The sequence below is a fragment of the Heptranchias perlo genome, chromosome 15 (genome assembly GCF_035084215.1).
Source record: "Heptranchias perlo isolate sHepPer1 chromosome 15, sHepPer1.hap1, whole genome shotgun sequence".
NCBI lineage: Eukaryota > Metazoa > Chordata > Chondrichthyes > Hexanchiformes > Hexanchidae > Heptranchias > Heptranchias perlo.
In genome coordinates this window covers 49,823,983-49,844,603 of record NC_090339.1, presented here as the reverse complement: position 1 = coordinate 49,844,603, position 20,621 = coordinate 49,823,983, and the positions used below count along the sequence as shown (strand labels likewise).

At 41.8% G+C, this 20,621-nt stretch overlaps 2 protein-coding genes across 5 annotated transcripts in view; one reads left to right on the top strand and one right to left on the bottom strand.

Annotated features, from left to right (window-relative positions):
• The window catches only part of LOC137333082 (forkhead box protein O1-like), a 40,304-nt gene extending 34,983 nt beyond the window's left edge, over positions 1 to 5,321 (bottom strand). For both annotated transcript variants that reach the window (XM_067997200.1, XM_067997199.1), the window contains exon 1: positions 3,195 to 5,321. In XM_067997200.1, coding sequence (XP_067853301.1) covers positions 3,195 to 3,617 — 423 coding nt within the window. In that variant the 5' untranslated portion in view covers positions 3,618 to 5,321. The remainder of the gene's footprint in view (positions 1 to 3,194) is intronic.
• Positions 5,322 to 14,495: 9,174 nt separating this feature from the next.
• Positions 14,496 to 20,621, top strand: part of LOC137333081 (sorting nexin-12) — a 29,147-nt gene continuing 23,021 nt past the window's right edge. For 2 of the 3 annotated variants that reach the window (XM_067997197.1, XM_067997196.1), the window contains exon 1: positions 14,496 to 14,843. In XM_067997197.1, coding sequence (XP_067853298.1) covers positions 14,676 to 14,843 — 168 coding nt within the window. In that variant the 5' untranslated portion in view covers positions 14,496 to 14,675. The remainder of the gene's footprint in view (positions 14,844 to 20,621) is intronic. The other variant, XM_067997198.1, reaches the window with a different exon arrangement.

Below are 20,621 nucleotides of genomic sequence, written 5' to 3'. Positions count from 1 at the left end.
AATACTGTGGCTACAAGAGCATACTGTGTATACTGTGGCAAGTGACTCACCAAAGCCTTTCCACCATCTACAAAGGCACAAGTCAGGAGTGTGATGAAATACTCTCCACTTGCCTGGATGAGTGCAGCTCCAACAAAACAAGAAGCTCGACACCATCCAGGACAAAGCAGCCCGCTTGATTGGCACACCATCCACCACCGGCGCACTGTAGCTGCAGTGTGCACCATCCACAGGATGCACAACAGCAACTCGCCAAGGCTTCTTCGACAGCACCTCCCAAACCAGTGACCTCTACCACCAAGAAGGACAAGGGCAGCAGGAACCTGGGAACACGACCACCTGCACGTTCCCCTCCAAGACACACACCATCCTGACTTGGAAATATATCGCCGTTCCTTCATCGTCGCTGGGTCAGAATCCTGGAACTCCCTTCCCAACAGCACTGTGGGAGAACCTTCACCACACGGACTGCAGCGGTTCAAGAAGGCGGCTCACCACCACCTTTTCAAGGGCAATTAGGAATGGGCAATAAATGCTGGCCTCACCAGCGGCGCCCACATCCCATAAACGAATAATAAAAATACTAATAATGGTCAGCAAATTTCAACAGCATTTGAACATTAAGCTTCCTGAGGGATTCAGGGCTTTTAAAGAAATTCTGCAAATCCATATAAACGTTGTGCATCTTAGCAAACATCCATCAAACTTCTGACATTACATTACAGATGCAAAACAACTTTTTTTAAAAAGTCATTCCTGCTGGTTTTCTAATCTTGGGGAAGTACCAGACATTTACAACCAGGTGCCAACCTACATAAAACAATTACCCTCTAATTGACCTCAGGCTATGCCCACTTATTGCAATTCAATCTGGTGATCTTAAAAGGGACAGGTCAGGATACATACAGTTCCACCTTAGCAGAATAATACATTGTACATTATAGAGTATAATATTCCTGCCCTTATAAAACAGCATATACTCCAACTTACCATGAGCAATGCCGTAGAAGTTCCACCAGCACTTTGCAATTAAGCAATTTGCAAAACATACCTAACTTTGGGGATGGTGCAGCATGTTGGGTCTTCCACAGACTGGCATGGTACAGGTTTCTGCTCATGATACAATGCTCCAATTCCATGGACAGGCATTAGAAGGTAAAGGGTTTCTGTTTGTTGCCTTTGAAAAGAGCTATTAAATCAACCAGGTTGGCCACGGCCAGATGCTACTGCTGGACTAGAGCCTGTGGGTCTCGCCATATGCATTGTTGACTGACCACTCCAGATAAGAATACTTTATATTGTTAAATTATTCCCTAAGCTTAATTTTAATCCGAGGTAGGATTGCTAATAAGTCGATTCCACTGCTAACAATATTCTAAATTTAAAGATTACACACATCAATACAAAATTCAACTACTTGTCACTTAAATATTTTACTCCCGATGGCTCAGTGGGTAAAAATACAATGTGATGCGATTGTAAAGCATTTAGACCAAGAAAAGCCAGCTCGCTCGTAGTCTTTCCCAAATTAGCTGATCTCAGCCAGGCCAACAATGGCCTCAGTATCACTCAGCGAGGATTTGTAGAAAAAAAATGGGAATGTTTCCTGCTCCTGAGCTGTATCCAGTGATGATGCTGAAAAGTGCACAGTTAATTGTATCCATGTGATTTATATCAATTAGTGTTAATTGTATTCAGGTGGTGTGTATCTATTGGGACTCTCATATCCATATATAAAAGAGAGCTTATCTAGGGTGTGGTGTGTGAGACGTGGAGCTCTGTAAATAAAGATTTGGAAGCAACTGACGACCAGGCTGTAGTATTCTATCCTTCATCACTGGTCTATCCAGTTTAGAACACACATCTTCACTGAGGGCATGATCAGACTCAACTGCAATTTCTTCCATGAATAGCCTGTCAATGCTCACAGATAATGGTGTTGTGGTGACATTTTGTTCCAGGTAACCATCTCACATTTACTCCAACAATGGCTACTGAGTGGGATCGAAGAGGACCCAGCATGAGCCAAATTTGGACGCTGTGGGTCTCGTTTTCAGTATAGAGCACTCCGGAAAACACATAAATCTGATCTTCAAAATAGAGTACATTATTTGAAAATGTGAAATTAAAATATCAAAGAGAAGACAAGGGGAGCAGTGAATATATACAGGCTGCACCACAGCTCCCAGAACTCTACAGCTGCCGAATCTAAGATTAACATAGCTACAATTTAATCCTATGATGCTCCTTTTAAAATATGCATTTTTGCAATAAGGATTTGTTGGCATTTTTAAGACTTAATCAAATGGATAACAGTCTAAATCTTAATTTAAAATTATCAGGCTACCAAACTATTATAAAACGAAGATCATTCTGGACCAGTATCTTTTGGCAACATGGAGCAAGTGGACAATTGGTGTCTGCACGAATGGCTACTATTAGCACAAATACAAAATCAAAACGGTACATTATAAATTAAGAATCTGATCTAAGTTTTGTATGTACAGGCAACTGCTGTAACCTTCTTGAGCCTTACATTTGTAGTTTGACATCACCCAAACCACTCCATTAGACCATAGCCCTGTAATTATTCCCACTTATGCATTGCTCTACATTTAATGACAGGGTGATGAGAATAGAGTGATGCATTGATTTATACAGACTGATCTGGTCCTACTTTCGGCCAATACCATTCAAACTATGCCACAAGCCAAGCAAGTGTCCTGGAGTTACCAGTTTTTGGATTTTCTCCTCCCTGTTACAGCTACCAAGAATCATGGCCAGAAACCAAAGCACAACTGCTCAATTGTAATACAATATGCCAGTGCATTTAATCCTTTATCAACAAGAGTTTCAGTAATTAAAACAGCCTTCAGCTGCCTAGGCCCCAAGGTCTGGAATTTCCTTCCTAAACCTCTCTCTCTCTCTCTCTCCTTTAAAACACTCCGTATTACCTACCTCTTTGTCCAAGCTTTTGGTCACCTGTCCTAATATCTCCTTGTGTGGCTCGCTATCAAATTTTGTTTTATTACACCCCTGTGGGATGTTTTACTATGTTAAAGGTGCTATATAAATACAAGTTGTTGCTGTTGTAAATTGGAACAGTAATTCTTAATTTATGCTCTTGATCCAAATCCTAGAATCTGAGGATTCAAAATCAACACACCTCCTCATTCCGAAAGTTGAATTCTTACCTTCCACCCAGCTGAACTGTTGCTATCTCCTTTGTCCTTAAAGTAAGGCACAGATTTAACCATCCAGTCATAGATCTGAGACAGAGTGAGCCTCTTGTCAGGAGAACTCTCAATTGCTTTGGTGATAAGTTCTGCATAAGATTGATGGCCCCATGCATTTCTTCTAGAGGAGCTCTTCCTCTGAGCACTCGTTGCACCAGCTTGGGAACTAACCTCTGCATTCAGAATAGTTTCACTCTCTGATTTTACAGCACTAGAATCAGAAACATCCTGCTTTTCTTCTTCAGTGGGGATTCCTGAGGCAGAGTCCTCCTGTTTGACAGTTGTCAGATCTGGTCTTGGCAAAGGCCAGGTGCAGGATCTGGGGCGGCTCTGTGGTTCAAAGTCTGGGTCGATCTCAGCCTGCGATGCTTCTTCAGCCATAATTGACCCAAGTTTTTAAAAATTAAAATATCTTAAGTACAGACACAAGAATGGCTATTTTCTTTTTTTTTTAAAATAAAAAGCCGTGACTCCTGCCCTACAAAATGCATGCAGTTTCTAAACTGCAGCAATCAACCAGCAATGAACAGAGTTTGGTTCATTTACAAGATGTGTGGAACATTCATTCATTCAAATCTTTCCACATCTTCAATAAAAACTAATTTGTATCTTTATTAAAATGGAAAAAATTCCAAGTGTTGTCCCAGTTATTTGCAAAGTCAAGGTGGTTATAACAAGCACATACCCAAATATCCTGGTACTTTTCCGTGATTATAACTTTGATTTCAAACTAAGGTCTGTTTCAGATCCAGATAATTAAGACAAAGTAATCCCATCGAGGAGCAAAACTGCCATCCACTGTAATATGTTCTGATACTTCCTTTCCAGTATTTACATATGCTCTGTATTCAAAATACAATTACTTTTAAACACCTTACATCTTTCCTATGATGGAGAATCTGATTTTTGTTTTTAAAAAATGATATAATACTGCAAGGTCTCAACACGCCAGCAGAATCAGATTTTAATTATTTAATGTATCAATCTCACATAGTGATCTTCAATAAGAACAATGTAGTAATACAGAAAAACTTGCTTCAACGGAGTAACTTTCGTTTTAAATTGCTTCAAATTTCACAAAATCGTTGTAATTCCAAAAAGCTTTGTTTTTTTCCCGTGCAAAAATAAGTATATCCAAAATGCTGTGTTTGCAGACAATTTTCTTTTTTTAAAAAAAAAAGTAAAATACAGAATCTTCTTTTATTTGATGTAAAAAGGACAATTTAGCGGTTGTGAAAAATAATTCCTGACACCTTCATATCCTGTTTCTGCACGATTAAGATCAGATACTTCACGTTTTCCACACGAAAATGTGTACGGTCAAAAAAAAAAGTCTTTGAAGACAAACAACAACAAAAATATCAATCTGCAAAAATCCCTTAATCAGTCAGTAATCTGCGTTAAAGAAGTGTTGGCGTGTAAAACGGCCGTGGGAACCACTCGAAGTAGCGGAATCTCCAAGGCCCGTAGGTTCCCTTTCCTAAAGAGTGGGGGTCAATGGAAGGGGTTCTTCTTTCCTCTCACTCACTCACTCACTCGCTCGCTCGCTCTGTCCCGGTTGGGCTCCCGTTGCAGTCCCCGGCCACAAAGCGCCTCCACTCCGAGCTACCATCTTGACGACGAGGACGGAAAAGCGCCACAAAATCCAACCTTCTTCGACCACCTTCTGCCTTCAACTTTACTGCGAGCTCCCAGTCGCCTTTCGGACACCTTGGTGGCGGCCGTGGTGGCGGCAGCAGCCTCCTCCTCCGCCGGGACCACCGTCAAACTTCATTGAAGTGATTTCACCTCAAGACGCGGGTATCTGAAGGGACCCCTCTTCCAATTAACAAAATAAAATCCCACGCACCCCCTCCGTTTTTGCCTTTTCACCTTTTTCTCTGTTTTGACCCGTTTCGCTTCTTTTGACGTGTACTCATCGCGTAGTAAACATTACCGTCTGACGTAACATGGGGGGGGGGAAAGAGAAAGAAAATGGAAGCGGGCCGCGAAGGCATGACGGGAATTGTAGGCCTTCCGAACCCGCTCTTCCCAGCGTTCGGGCGGGACTCTAACCGCCGGCGGAACTACACTTCCCAGAATGCACCATGGGCCTTCCCCTACAACAACGACTTGCATTTATCGAGCGCCTTTGACGTAGTAAAACGACCCAAGGGCGCTTCACTGGAGCGTAATCAGACATTCCAGCTTTGTCGTTAATCGGTTTCGACTGACTGGATCCAATCATTCCTCGTCGTTAATTTAATCGTTAATATTCTATTTTTGGATGGAATTAGAATCTCAGCTACTCAACTGTATTTTTTTTAAAAAGCAGCCGATTGGAAAGTGCCACGGCGATGGCGCTGACGCCGCCACGTGCGAGGTGCCGCGCTGCATACTGGGAGTTGTAGTCCTGAAACCCGCCCTGTTCGGCACTGTGACTGCAGCAAAGGACTACAGCTCCCAGAAGACACTGCAACTCACATCTTTTTTAAAGCGTCTTTCTACGTGGACACCCTCCCCCCTCCCCACCGTTTACTCGTCAAGCAAAACGTGCTGTGGTTATGATTGACAACTCAAGGCAACGGAACAAATGTCGAATGTTTGGGTAGCAATGTTTTAAAACAGAATGTCAACAAAGCACGTCAGCGAAGCGGGTGATGGCTCTCACTCAAATTATGTAATAAGGAGAGACAATAGTGCGACATGAGGCAAGGAGTCCCTGTTAAAGACAATGGTACCAGCTTGTAATGTTTCAAGCTGTCGTTCTTTGCAGACTAATACGTTTATTGGTGGTCCCATTGTTTAAATACCAATGTAAATAAAAACTAAAGCAAAATACTGTGGATGCTGGAAATCTGAAATAAAAACAGAAAATGCTGGAAACGCTCAGCACATCAGGCAGCATCTGTGGAGAGAGAAACAGAGTTTGACGTTTCAAGTTGATGACCTTTCATCAGAACTGGAAGGAGTTAGAGATTTAACTCTAACAGTTTATAAGCAAGTACAGAGCCAGGGGAAAAGGGGGGTGAGAGGGGAACACCAGCCTTAATAAAGCTGGGGAAAGTTATATATGTTTGGTTGGTAGCAGTTTCATCTCAATCACAGGTTTCTGGGCAGAAACTCCAAAAGAGGATTTAAGCACATATTCTGACTGAAGTGATGCTGAATATCACAAGTACCCTCATTTGAATGGTTCCGTCTACTTGTCCTGGTGGTTCAGGTGGATGTTAAAAGGCATCATTCCTCAACATCATAAAAATAAATGAACTGGTCAGCGCCATCTCACTGCTGTTTGTGGGATCTTGTTTTTCACAAAATGACAGCTGAATTTGCTTACATAACAATAGTCATTGCACTTTAAAATAATTAATTGAATGTGAGACACTTTAAGACATTTCTGTAAGATATAAACTGCTACATAAATGCAAGTTTTTTTAATTTTATTATTTACTGCATGAAGCAAAATTCAAAGGTGCATAGTTTGTCTTGTGATAATTTGGGAGATTTCTATATTTTTATTTGACCATATATCTGCAGGGTAAATGTGTTTTTAGAAATAGCCATAGTTAAGATGGAGGGTATCTTTCCCTACACTACAACAATGACTACACTTCAAAAGTACTTTGTTGGCTGTAAAGCACTTTGGGACATCGTGAGGTTGTGAAAGGCGAGTTCTTTCTTCTGTTAAACTTTGAAATGAAGACTGAAGCTGTCTGCAATTTGCATGGACTGTTTTTAACTTGTACATTAGCCAAGCTTGGTTCTAGGTGCTAATCAAATTATGTTCCTTTGTTGATTCCAAGCATGCTAATCAGACGTAGGAGTGGTTTCAATTGCTGGCAAGTGTCAATGTATGTGAATTTACAAATGAGTGCATTACGAACATACAAGCAGTGACGGACAGGAAAAGACATTCTCTTCCATCCAGCCTGTCCCATACAATTGTGATACCTGTATACACTCTCCACCGCACCTGAAACCCCATGATCTGAAACCATGTGATCTCCAGGGAGAGGTTAAAAAAAACAGATAAAAACCCAAGCCAATTTGGGGGAAAAAATCTGGAAAAATTCCTCTCCGACCCCACTAGGGGATCGAAAATAGTCCAGGAGATCACTTTGGCCCTGATTACTCTATGCAGTACCTACCTTTTGTACCAGGTGATCTCCGCCCCAGCCAGAAACAGGTCCAGCTCTCGCTTGAAGGGATTTAGCGAATCAGCAACAACCGCACGAGCTGGCAGCCTGTTCCAGAGGTCCACTATTCTCTGGGAAAAGAACCATCCCCTGACATCTAACCTAGATCTAGCCTTGCACAACTTAAAATTGCAACCCTGGTCCTCCCTAACCTATTTAATTGGGACAAACTGTCAACTCAAACACAATCTATTCCCTTCATTGTCTTATAGACCTCGTTAGATCTAAAGGGTTGTGAATCTTTGGAATTCTGTACCCCAGAAGACTGCGGATGCTGAGTCGTTGAATATGTTCAAAGCTAAGATAGAAAGATTTTTGGACTCTAGGGGAATCAAGGGATATGGGCATGGGGGATCGGGCAGGAAAGTAGAGTTGAGGTCGAAGATCAGCCATGATCTTATCGAATGGCAGAGCAAGCTCGAGGGGCCGTATGGCCTACTCCTGCTCCTATTTCTTATGTTCTTATTACTTATGTTCTAAAGTGTAGAGTCTCAGCTCTAGCCTATCTTGGTAACTAAGATGCTTAATTATCATAATTGATTTTACGAATAAAAGAGCTTTATACTAAGAGAAGTCGGGTGTCAAAAACAAATGGCCATCAGATGTCCAAGAGACTACTGTTCACACCGTATCTACTTAATTGTTAGAAATAGTTACTATCTCAATTGCCTGACCATTGGAAAGATTAATTTGATCATGAAATGAGTCTGTTTTAACATCAAAGTCAAGTCAGAAGTGTAATTGAGAAACAGTTCATGGTCCCCAGTTCCTACTTCTCTTTCTTAACCACGAGAGGGGCCTATAAGGGCTCCATGTGAGTTCAAGCTGCGAAAAGAAAGTACAAGGAGTTTGGATTGTATCTTTTCTTGTTCTGAAATGGTTTAAATCAAGTATTTTATTTCAGTACCAAAAGGCATGCCTGGAGTTTCAATACCAAAAGCCAAGCCTGAAGTGTAAAAAGGACATCAAAATGGTAAAAAAAAAAATTATGAATTCGATATGGCAAAAGAAGTGGAGAATAATAATATAACATTTTTTTTTAGTTATATTAAGAGAAAAAGAAAAACGAGGCTTGGAGTGGGACCGGGTGAGGGCATGACAACTGATGCTACACAGGCTGCAAAAGTGCTAAATAAGTTTTTTGCCTCAGTTTTTACCAACAGGTAACATATTTTATCTAGCAAGGAAACTAGAGGGTAAGTTGTGACACTATTTACATTACTACCAGCACGGTTGTCGAACAGCTGTGCAAACCTAAGGTGAATAAATCTCAGGGGCCGGATAAGATGCATCCGAGAATCTTTAAGGAAATAAGGAAGGAAATTGCAAGAACTCTGACACAAATTTTTCAAAAATCACTGAATATTGGAGGAATGCCTGGGAATTGGAGAAACGAAGATATTACTCGTAATTTTTTTTAAAAGGTAGCAAAAGTGACCCAGGAAACTACTGACTAGTGAGTTTTATGTTCATTGTAGAAGGAAGGGGCATCACAACTGAATTTTGACCTTCCATCAACCAAAATAGGCTTTCCAATTTTTCTTTCCACATTGTAGTAATTATATGGAAAAGACTCGCATCAAAAGCAGTTACTGTGGTGTTGATTAAATCTGTTAAAAAGCATTGGAAAAATATCTGGTTCAGATTAGAATTGAAGATCACAAAGATAAGTATGGACATACAGTAGGCGATGAAATATTATATAGAACACTACAGTACTGGTCCTACTAATACATGGGACTGGCATCTGTGCAATGCAATTATGGTTGGATAATTTCAGTTGTAATGTTAAATTGATATCCTGGAGTTTTCAATCACTTACTTTAGTCTGTCAAGGAAGTTTTGCCTGTGGCATTCACCTCCAACAAAAGATTAATTAATTAGTTGTTGTCTGTGGCAGTGCAAATTGTGTACAGTCTGTTGGAGAGAGTAGGCTCATTTCTCTAGCAATTTTATGCCCTCATCTTCTGAGGAACTGGCTGTCACTGTGATACAATTCTATGGGCAGGCTTTGTTCTCCAGCACCTCACCCACATGTGAAAAGTATAAAGAATTTTTTTTAAATTGTAAATGTTTTATGTCTATTTTTCTGTGTAGAATAGCAATATTTTTATGTATTTATTTGTAGCTCACAAATTTTCACCCATTGTTCTCGTGAAACCACTTTTCTGAGTGGTATGGACTATAGATCACTAAGTGGAAATTTCATCTAGGCCAGTTCAGTCTAAGAAAGTTTTTCCCCATTGGTGTAGCTGGGAACGGGAATTTGGGTTGGGCCCCAACTTATGGTGGGCGGGCAATGACCAAAGGTCTGACGTGACAGCAAATAATTCAAGTTGCCGCTTTGTTTTATATGCTGCTCCCTCTCAATCACCCCAACAGATGCAGTGTTGAAACATTTTATAGACAGATACACGATGCCGTACATTCACTCCACGTCCGCTCGTATTATCTGTCTCTAACTGTTATCCCAATCGCCTTTTCAGGAGGTTGATCCCCCTCGTATCATGCGTGTTAAGGCTGGACTTTGCTGCTCTGCTCGTGTCTGACTGCCGATTTGGGATAATCCATGCTATGCTTCTCTGTTGCCTCAGTGGCATTCACGCAGCCTCAGTTTTGAGTATCTGGGTGCTAATTGGGTGAGCCAGGCCCTACACCCCTATTTCCCCCCAACCCCTGTCCAAGGCCTGCATTTTAGGCATGCTCTGTCTTTCAAACCCTGCAATGCTCATTACTAGTCACTAGAGGGTGAGCTATGACTTGCATGGTGAACTGAGATCTTCTGGCAGAATCCTGACAGTGCAGTATTACTACACAGTACAAGAGATACATAGCCTGCCGAAATGCTTTAGGACTTGAATGTATACTAACAATCCAACTCTGGACCCACTTGGCTCCAGAAACACACAAAACTGGTATTTTTTCTGGGTGTCCCTAATCTGCTGTCGGTGCTGATTTATCAATGTAAATTTTCCCTTTCTTTCACAGCCAGTCAGATGATAAAGAAAGAGAAATACAAAAGAAAGAGAAAACACAGAGGAGAGAAAGAGAGGACAGGGGAATAAAAAGGTTAAGGGACAGAAGAATATATTGATGTGTCCCCTGCACCTCACATGATGGAATTTACTGCTTTTAACAGTATTTATATTTTTGACAGAGTTGATATCTCAAGTATACATCTCAACACTGAAAAGGCTGTTGCTATACTTTCTGCTGGTATATTCAACACCATTTCCTGGATGAGTCCAAATTTCTTTCAGGTCAATATCAACAAAACCAAAGCCATCCTTTTTAGCTCCTGCCAGCATCTGTGCCACTGGCTTCAACTCCATCATTCTTCCCAGTTGTCCCCTCAGGCTAAATCCATTAGTGCACAAATTGACACCCTGTACAACCAAGAGGCTAATTTTATGCCCAGCCCATTGCAGAACCACATTCTTTACCTCCAGAATATTACCCATTTGATTCCCACACTGTGTGGTTGACTCTTAATACACTCTGAGGTAACTTAGCAAGCCACTCTGTTGTGAAAACAATTGTTACGATGTAGAAGGCCTATCACTACCTTCTCAGTGCAATTCAGGTATTACCATTCTTGCCTACATCCCAAGAACAAATGTTTAAAAACAGCATTCCTCCTCCACCTCTCACAAACTTAAGCATCACCTGACGAAGGAGCTAAACTCCAAAAGCGTGTGATTTCAAATAAAGCTGTTGGACTATAACCTGGTGTTGTGCGACTCCCTACATTAAGCTAATTTATAGTTTAGGTTCTCTCCTACACAGAGATTAACACAACTATCCCCCAATCTTTGTTGAGCTGCAGTGGCTCTGTGCCCCAGCGAATTGACTTTAAGATCCTTGCCCTCATCTAGAAATCGTTGCATTGCCTTAACACACCCAATCTGACAGCAGTATGTCCCAGCCCAAACTTTCTGCTCCTCTGACTGAATTACTATTCTCACCTGTTCCCTCTGCTCCAGTATTAGAGGCCCATCATTCAATCACTACACCTCTACCCTCTGGAGTACACCCCCAAAAACCAACTTGCCTTGCTACATCCCTGCTGCCTTCAAAATCCCCTTAAACATTTTTCTCTTTGACTATGCCTTTAGTCTCTTTTCCAATCCAAAATGTTCTCTTTTTACCTGGTTGTGTCCACTTTTTTCCTCAGTTAAGTGCTCTGCAACATTTTCTTTTATATGAGGAACACTACACAAATGCAAGCTGTTCAAAATTTTACATCAAGGATTTGTCCAGTGTTGCCAGCTCTTGCCAGACTTTATCTTTTTAATGCTACATTGTTTCTTTTGTTCAAGGCTGTGGAGCCAAGAATCTGAATAACAGTAACAGTTAACATTCATATAGCACTTTTAATGTAAAGTCATGTCCCAAGGTGCTTCACAAATAGACATAAGAAAACAGATATCGAGTCAGGAAATCAAAGATGTGGGCTGTCTGAAAGCCTGGATCTTTTAAAAGGTTTTAGAAGGTGGAGAGAAAATGGAGACAGGTTTAGGGAGGGAGTTGCAAAGAGTAGCACCAAGTTAGCTGAAAACTCTTAAAAATGATGAAGGGATGCACAGAAGGTCAGAGTCAGAAAAACAGGGCTGCATATAGGTGCATACATTGTATTTGCTTGGCCATGTCCCTATTTGGGATTGGAGGGACTAACTCTCTGAAAAAAGCAGAAATTATTTGGTGGTATACATTCACGGTCTGCTTATGGAGCTCTATTCATCCAGTTCCATATAGTGGCACAATGTATTAAACAATTGAAAAACACAATATACCCCTGAGTTATAAGGATGTTTTTTTCATTTTAAGTTCAAACAAAAGCCTTGAAGATGGTATTGCCCCTCAGGTTGAATACATCAATTATAAAAACAACAACGCTGATTTGCTTTATGACAATGATACCAATTCTAAATCAAAATTTACATTGGATCTCCTTTTACTTAATAACTACAATAATAAAGTGTTATATGCACCTAGCAGTTAATTCACAGACACTGGAATACCCAGCCTTCTTAACATTATGTGCACATCAGTTACAAATAAAACTTTGAGACTGATCACAGAATTAACATTTGAAATATCCATCCATTGTAAAGATAATCATTAAATCGAATAATTTTCAATTAAATCTTTTTGGGGCTCTGATAGAGACAGTATCTCTGAAAGCAGCACTAGAATTTGCTTAATGAATACTTTGCTTCAGTATCTACAAAGGTGAACGAAGGAAGTCTTCAAAGGTTGAGAAAGTACAAGAGCAGCCAAAAATATAAGGAAATAGGCAGTTAAATGTCAAATGCAGTTTAATACAGAAAACTGTAAGTCAATAAATTTTGTGAACAAGAATAAAGAATGGTCAAGTTCTCAATGCAGTAAATGGGCAAAGGGGTCTAGGTGTGCAGATACATAAATCTTTAAAAGTGGGTGGACAGGTTAAAAAAATCCATTAAAAATGCAAATAGGATTTTGGCAGTTTATATCGAGAGGGATGTAATGATGACTGAAGATGGTTCGGCCACATCTGGAATATTATGTGTAGTTGGGGCTCCTAGATGCTGGAAGGATATAATAGCCCCGGAGAAAGTGCAAAACAGATTTACTACAATGATACCAGAAATGAAGGATCTGAATTATGATATTCAGAGGCAGTTCTGAAATAGGGTCCACATCTGAAATGTAAATTTGTCTGTTCTCGCCACAAATGCTGTCTAATCTGCTGTGTGTAGCCAGTATTTTCTGTTTTTCATTCAGAGGTATACTATTTGTGGAATGGGGGAGGGGAGTTATTGTAGCCAACTTAACCGATACGTTTGTGAATTTGTAAAAATATTTTTGATTCATTTTGTTTTCAGGGGTATTTGATGTAGTAAAGGTGACAGCTGTTTCTCAACTAATTGTTTTCATAAAATGTGATTGGGGAGAAAATTGAAATCTGGAAGAAAATTGCGTAAATAATTGGCAAATGTAAAAGTAGAAAATAATCAAATTGCAGTGGAGAGCAATCCAAGAGAGCGAATCAATCTGGAAGAAGACAGTTAACTAACGAAGAAGAAATTTCACAGCCTGGAGCCACAAAGGGCAAACACATGAAGAATTTATTGCAAAAGATGTTCGTTTAAAGGCACCATGCTCCAAGACACCATAAAGAACGAATAGTTCAATTCCTATAAAGGTGATTCAATGCAATGAGTGTTTGTTGCATGGAGCAGTCGCAACCAACAGGCGGTTATGCAACTTCATGGACTCCCAGGCCGCCTGCAATTTCTGCGGCCTGGACGAGTCCGTTTTTCATTTGTTCACAGGGTGTGGGAGGATGCAGCCCCTGTTTGACTATTTAAGGGGACTGCTCCTCAAGTTCTGGCTGCACTTCAGTCCCACGCTACTGATCTTTGGCCGCCCGGTGACGGGGGGGGGGGGGGGGGGGGGTGGGCAGGTCGGTGGACGTCCTTGTGGGCCTGCTTCTGGGCCTGTCCAAGGTGGCTATCCACAGGTCCAGGTTAGACGTGGCTCTTGGGGGCAGTCGCTCGGACTGTCTGCCTCTCTTCCGCGCCCGGGTGGCCCTGGAGATGGAGCACGCGGTGTCTACCGGAACGCTTGAGGTTTTCCGCGACCGGTGGGCACCGCAGGGACTGGAGTGCATCCTGGACCGAAATAATAAAATTTTAATTTGACACTTGTTTTGGTTTTTTTTGGTTTCTGCACATAAACACACCCTAAACCCCCTCCCCTTTATAAAAGGGGGGGGGCTAAAAAAAGGGGGAAAAATGCAATGAGAGTCGCCTTCTGCTCGTGCAAAGGTGGGCGGCTCACCACCCCGGAATCTGAGTATAATATCTCCAGCATTGCGTTTTTCATTGGATAACTTTGCGCCTCTAAGCGCGTGTCGCGGCCCGCCCGGTTTCCTGGCTCCGAGAGGGCGAACCCTGTAACATGAATAACCCAGTTTCACGGGCGGCGGCGAATTGCGGGGAGAGCGAACCCTGTAACATGAATAACCCAGTTTCCCGTGTGGTAGTGAGGCGCGGAAATTGATTTATGCATAATCCTGGGTTCCAACCATTTGGCCCGTCCCTCGGAAACCTGAATAGCTAACGCGTGACGGTGAACGTTGGACGTTGTGTTATTGGGTTATGCCGGCTGCGGGTGGAGTCTGTGTATTTTTACATTTTAAAAGTCTCCAGAGCGAGTGCTGGGGATAAAATAAGCGGAGCGGAGGTTTAAATCATTAAAAAAAAACAATCTCAAGATGGCGGAGGCAGTGGGGGTGGCTGACACCCGCAGGCTTCACAGTAAGCCGCAAGATCTAAACGATGCTTACGGGCCTCCCAGCAACTTCCTAGAGATCGATATCTTCAACCCGCAGACGGTCGGGGTCGGTAGGAGTAAGTACACCACATACGAGGTTCGAATGAGGGTGAGTATAAGGCTTCAAACCTGCTCCCAGCCTCCACCACCGCCCTGTGCTAAGTGTATAAATCTATCCCGAAGCTTCGGTCGCGGCCTGCGCTCTTTCTACCTTCGCCTAGCAAAAGGGAGTGGAGATTTAGCATATAATCTGTTGCCCAAACGGAAAAGATGTTTAATTTTAGGAGGGAAAATTGGGCCTAAGTCTTGTCTACACTCAAATATTTCCTTAAAAACATGCTCAAGAGCTGATAACTTGAGCTTTCCCCACGACAGAATCTGAAGATTCGTCTTCCAGAAATAAAAAATCACAAAAGTGCCCGTGGTTACTCAGTGTTAACTAGCTCCGCGTTTTAAACTAAATGCAATCCTCTTTTTCAAAGTGCAAACTACCCAGAGTTTCAGCTTCACGATCACATCCGAATGGACCTGTAATATAAAGCTGCAGGTCCTGCATTTTATGGTTTCTTATTTTAAAAAGTTGTAGATTTTTTGTCTTTAGTAATCGTTCCATGGATTTCAGTTTTGTCTTCAGCATTAATTATAGTAATTTCTGGAAAGAGCAGGCCAGTTGACCTGTCCCGTGAGTTTATTTACGTTCTGTCACTAAACTATTTTTGTGCGACCTAGCTGTGCATAATACAGTGTGAAATACTTTTTTTTTACTCGCCTTTCCAATGACTTGCATCCAGGTAATTTGTATGACTGGTAGTTTTCTTTTTGGAAAGTGAAGGACGTGATAGGCTGTGGGGAGAGTACAACAATTCAAATTATCTAGATTCCACAGCACCAGTATTGGGTAACATTGCTGATGCTGTTCTGCAATGTTAAAGGGCATTAATGAGCTAAGTTTGTATGCCCAAGAACACAAGAATGACCTCTTAACCTCAAGATTCATTGCAGTCTGCCTGAAAAATTTCTCTTCTAAAATGAAAAGGATGTAATTGACAGTTAAATTTGTGTTGAGGGCTGTTGATATCTTTTTGAATTAGCAGAGGTTTTAAACTTTTGGTTAAGTGATAGGTGTATGAAATATTTTCATATCTCCAGCAGACCTTACAGGACTGCATGGCTCAGCAACCTGCTAGTTAAGTTCATTGTTATTGCAAGAGCCTACTCCTGACCTTTTTTAAATAAAGGTGCCCTTTAGATATTTACTTTGAAACTGCCCTAGAAAGCAGATATGGATTCAGTTTGTGCTCTGCTGCACATTGCAGTACAATTACAGCAAGATGACTTGCAAGTTTTCTCCAGATTTTGCAGATCAGGATGCAAACTTTTTGCCTAATTAGAAAAGTGCATTAGCTGGGTTACCACAAGATATTTTGGTCAGTGTGAATGGGCTGGTAACAGGGCTAAAGATTGAATTACTTTGTATTGTTCACTAAAGCCATGTTGCATGGTGGATTCTACAGCACTGGCAACAACACAAGCTGCATAGGCAGTTGATTACAAGTTGAAATTGAAGTTTGAATTTCTGGCCACTGGACTATCCTTTGCTAACAAAGGTCTGTACAGGCAAAAAAAAAATGTTAGCCTTGATGAGTTGGCTGAGAAGCATATGCTAGTGGCACTATTGCCTCCAGAGGCAACTGTTCTTGATTCTTCCATTGGTAGTTTTGCTGCCTTTCTCTTAGTTCCATGAGCAGCTGAAGTTGATTATAGTCTCAGGAAAAGGGGTCGGCCATTTAGGAGCGAAATGAGGAAAAATTTCTTCAGGTGCTTGCTGACCTATGTTGGCTCCCGGTCTGGCAACGCCATGATTTTAAAATTCTCATCCTTGTTTTCAAATCCCTCCATGGCCTTGTCCCTCACTATCTCTGTAACCTCCTCCAGCCCTGCAACCCTCTGAGATCTCTCTGCTCCTCCAATTCTGGCCTCTTGCATATCCTTGATTTTTAATCGCTCCATTGATGGATATGTTTTCAGCTTCCGAGGCCCTTGGCTCTAGAATTCCTGCCCTGTACAATTGTAGTAAGACTTCCTTACTCTTGAACTCCAACCCCCTCGCAGTAAAGGCCAACATGCCATTTGCTTTCCTTAATTGCTTGCTGTCCATGCGTGCTAACTTTGTGTTTCTTGGGATGTTTTACTATGTTAAAGGTGCTATATAAATGCAAGTTGTTTTAACTTGAATTCTGGGAGACCTGCATCTAAGAGCTAGCTTCTGCTATGTACGCCGTCAAATCCAGCTCCCTTATTCCTGTGTCAAACTCTGACATAGAAAAATCGTATTTGTAAGTCTGCCACTGAAAGGAGCCAGCTTGAGTTTGTGATTAGGACAGCATAGTGGGAGCTGAAATCTACTATTAGTAAAAACAGAATGTGGGTTGCATAATTCTATGCAGTACCTGTTACACAGGAAAGTGGCACTGTGATGGGTGAATCTCTAACAAAGAATTTGTGTAATGTTACAACCAGAAACACAATTATACTCATCATAATCATCCATACTCCTAGCTCCACTGTGATCACAATTTCTCCCCCCCCTAAACCCAGATCACTGTGGTTTTGCAGCCATTCACTGAAATTATAAGTATGAACCTGGCAACGTAATGTATTCCCATAGGCACACTAAATAAATGTTTTGCTACTCCTTCCTCCTGTACAACTCATTAGGGACGTCCATGAAAGTCAAAAGACGTCTCCTGTACTTTCGCAGCCACTGGACCTGAGCCAACTGCAGGCCAAGTGTTTGTGAAGACTTGGGACTTAATAAATAGAGTTTTGAGCACTTTTTTATTCATTCATGCTGTGTGGCCATCGCTGGCAAGGCCAGCATTTATTGCCCGTCCCTAATTGTCCTTGAGAAAGTGGTGGTGAGCCGCCGCCTTGAACCGCTGCAGTCCGTGAGGTGAAGGTACTCCACAGTGCTGTTAGTTAGGGAGTTCCAGGATTTTAACCCAATGACAATGAAGGAACGGCGATATATTTCCAAGTCAGGATGGTATGTGACTTGGAGGGGAACGTGCAGGTGGTGGTGTTCCCATGCGCCTGCTGCCCTTGTCCTTCTAGGTGGTAGAGGTCGCAGGTTTGGGAGGTGCTGTCAAAGAAGCCTTGATGAGTTGCTGCAGTGTATCGTGTAGATGGTACACACTGCAGCCACGGTGCACCAGTGGTAGAGGGAGTGAATATTTAAGGTGGTGGATAGGGTGCCAATCAAGCAGGCTGCTTTGTCCTGAATGGTGTTGAGCTTCGAGTGTTGGAGCTGCACTCATCCAGCCAAGTGGAGAGTATTCCATCACGCTTCTGACTTGTGCCTTGTAGATGGTGGAAAGACTTTGGGGAGTCAGGAGGTGAGTTACTTGCCACAGAATACCCAGCCTCTGACCTGGTCTTCTAGCCACTGCATTTATGTGGCTGGTCCAGTTAAGTTTCTGGTCAATGGTGACCCCCAGGATGATGTTGGTGGGGGATTTGGCGATGGTATGCCGTTGAATGTCAAGGGGAGTTGGTTAGACTCTCTTGTTGGAGATGGTCATTGTCTGGCATGGATGTTACTGGCCACTTATCAGCCCAAGCTGGATGTTGTCCAGGTCTTACTGCATGTGGGCACGGACTGCTTCATTATCTGAGGAATTGCAAATGGAACTGAACACTGCAATCATCAGCAACCATCCCCACTTCTGAACTTTATGATGGAGGGAAGGTTATTGATGAAGCAGCTGAAGATGGTTGGGCCTAGGACACTGCCCTGAGGAACTCCTGCAGCAATGTCCTGGGGCTGAGATGATTGGCCTATTGTCAAGAACCTTGTGCCTCTTCACTGTATATCTGTGATGGCCCCTGCTTTCTCCTCTTCTTCCTACTGAGGCAATCGAGGATAGGGCAGTTAAACCCCCACCCTCACAATAAAATCAAGCAAATCTCTCGGAAAGGGCACTCACCATAGCTCCCAGCTCCTTGCCAAGTTAACTTTCTCTTTCCTCTGTCACCCCCCCCCCCCCCCACCCTGCCCAAAAAGGCCTCTAACCCTGCTTGTCCTGAATACTGCACTGGTCTTGACTTCCCATATGCAATGACATGAATGATTGACTAATTTTGTGGAAAATTATTTTTAGCCAAAATTGTAATTGATAGCAAGAATCTTCAGAGAAACTTTCGACCACTTCCACCAAAGTAGCATTCCTGCTTCTTTACTAGAGCCAACACTTTCAATTAGGGTGGTGCTGAGACGACCACACCAGTGATCCTGTTTCATCAGGCAGCAGACGATATAATAGGCCAGCTACTAAGTATCTGGATTGGTAGAACAGCTAACAAATTTATATAACCCTTTTGGAGTGTTGAAGGTAAAATGTACCCTTTTTAAAAAAAAAATAAAAAAAATTTTTGAATTATAAAAAAATACTGGAAATATTGATCTGGCTAGGTCAGAGATATCTGCTTGTCCAATGTGATGTTGCATTTTAATTTCATCGATTCTAAACAGCCGTGGCACCAAATATTCAGATGTTGTGGAAAGTGCCATAAATGTCATTTGGAAAAACATTAAATCAACATGCTCACATCCACTACTTTTTAAATAAAAAGGCACACATGATACTAGGGCTTAGATCTGCTCAGTGGGGGTGGTGAGGGAGCTATTGAGGTACAATGTATGCCCTGCATTTTACAGTAAGTTCTCATGAAATGGTGCAAATTTTCTTCACCCAAATCTGAACAGTATTGCATACTTAGCAAAATGTTTGTAGTGTTTTTTTTAAAAAAACAAGGACTTTAGAACAGATTGGCCTTAAATCCCACGTGATTTTGTTTGCTGAGCAGACTAAACCTAACTGGCAACAACTCCGCCAGGACCAATGGTGAGCAGCAGCTAATGTTTAAGAAACCACTTCAGTTTCAACTTTAAATATTTAAGTTAGCGCTCTACCTCCAGTTGATGAGATCCATATGCCCTAAATATTTATGCTGGTGATTATGAAGGACAGTAGGATTAATATTGGAGAGATGTTTCATAGTCTGTATCACACGTGAGAATACAAAGGTATTCTTGTTGGTGTTTTTTCCAACCTTTTTTCCCCTGAGGATGGTAACTTGTATTGGTCCAAAGGTCCCAGCGGCTTTTCATTACTTTATCCAGTGTCTTTCACATTTCCAGCAAGCAGATAACACACCACAGACTGGGATTAAACCTAAAACCTTCTCATCTGTATTGCTTAATATTCTACAGGAGGCAGTGGATCTACCAGTTGAACTGTGGATGGGACTGTTAGCTATATAAACAATGACTTTTTTTTGCTTGTGATGTCCTTTTTAATAGTTCCATTATATCTTGAGCTGTTTCTCAACATTCTGCAGCAGTTATCTGCCATATTGAAAAAATATTGGCAAGTAAAATCAAGGCAAACCCAAAAATGTTTTATGAATACATAAAGAGCAAGAGGATAACTAAGGAAAGAGTAGGGCCTATTAGAGACCAAAAAGATAACCTGTATGTGGAGGTGGAAACATGGGTATGGTACTTGATGAATACTTTGCGTCTGTCTTCGTGAAAGAGGGGGACGATGCAGACATTGTAGTTGAGGAGGAGTGTGAAATATTGGATGGGATAAACATAGTGAGAGAGAAAAGATTAAGTCGTCCAGCATCTTTGAAAGTAGATAAGTCACCAGGCCCAAATGAAATATATCCCAAGCTGTTAAGAGAAGGACATAGCAGAGGTTCTGACCATCATTTACATGTGTGGTACTAGAGGACTGCTAATGTACCGTTGTTTAAAAAGGGATAGACTGAGTAATTACAGGCCAGTCAGTAACCTTGGTGGTGGGCTAATTATTGGAAACAA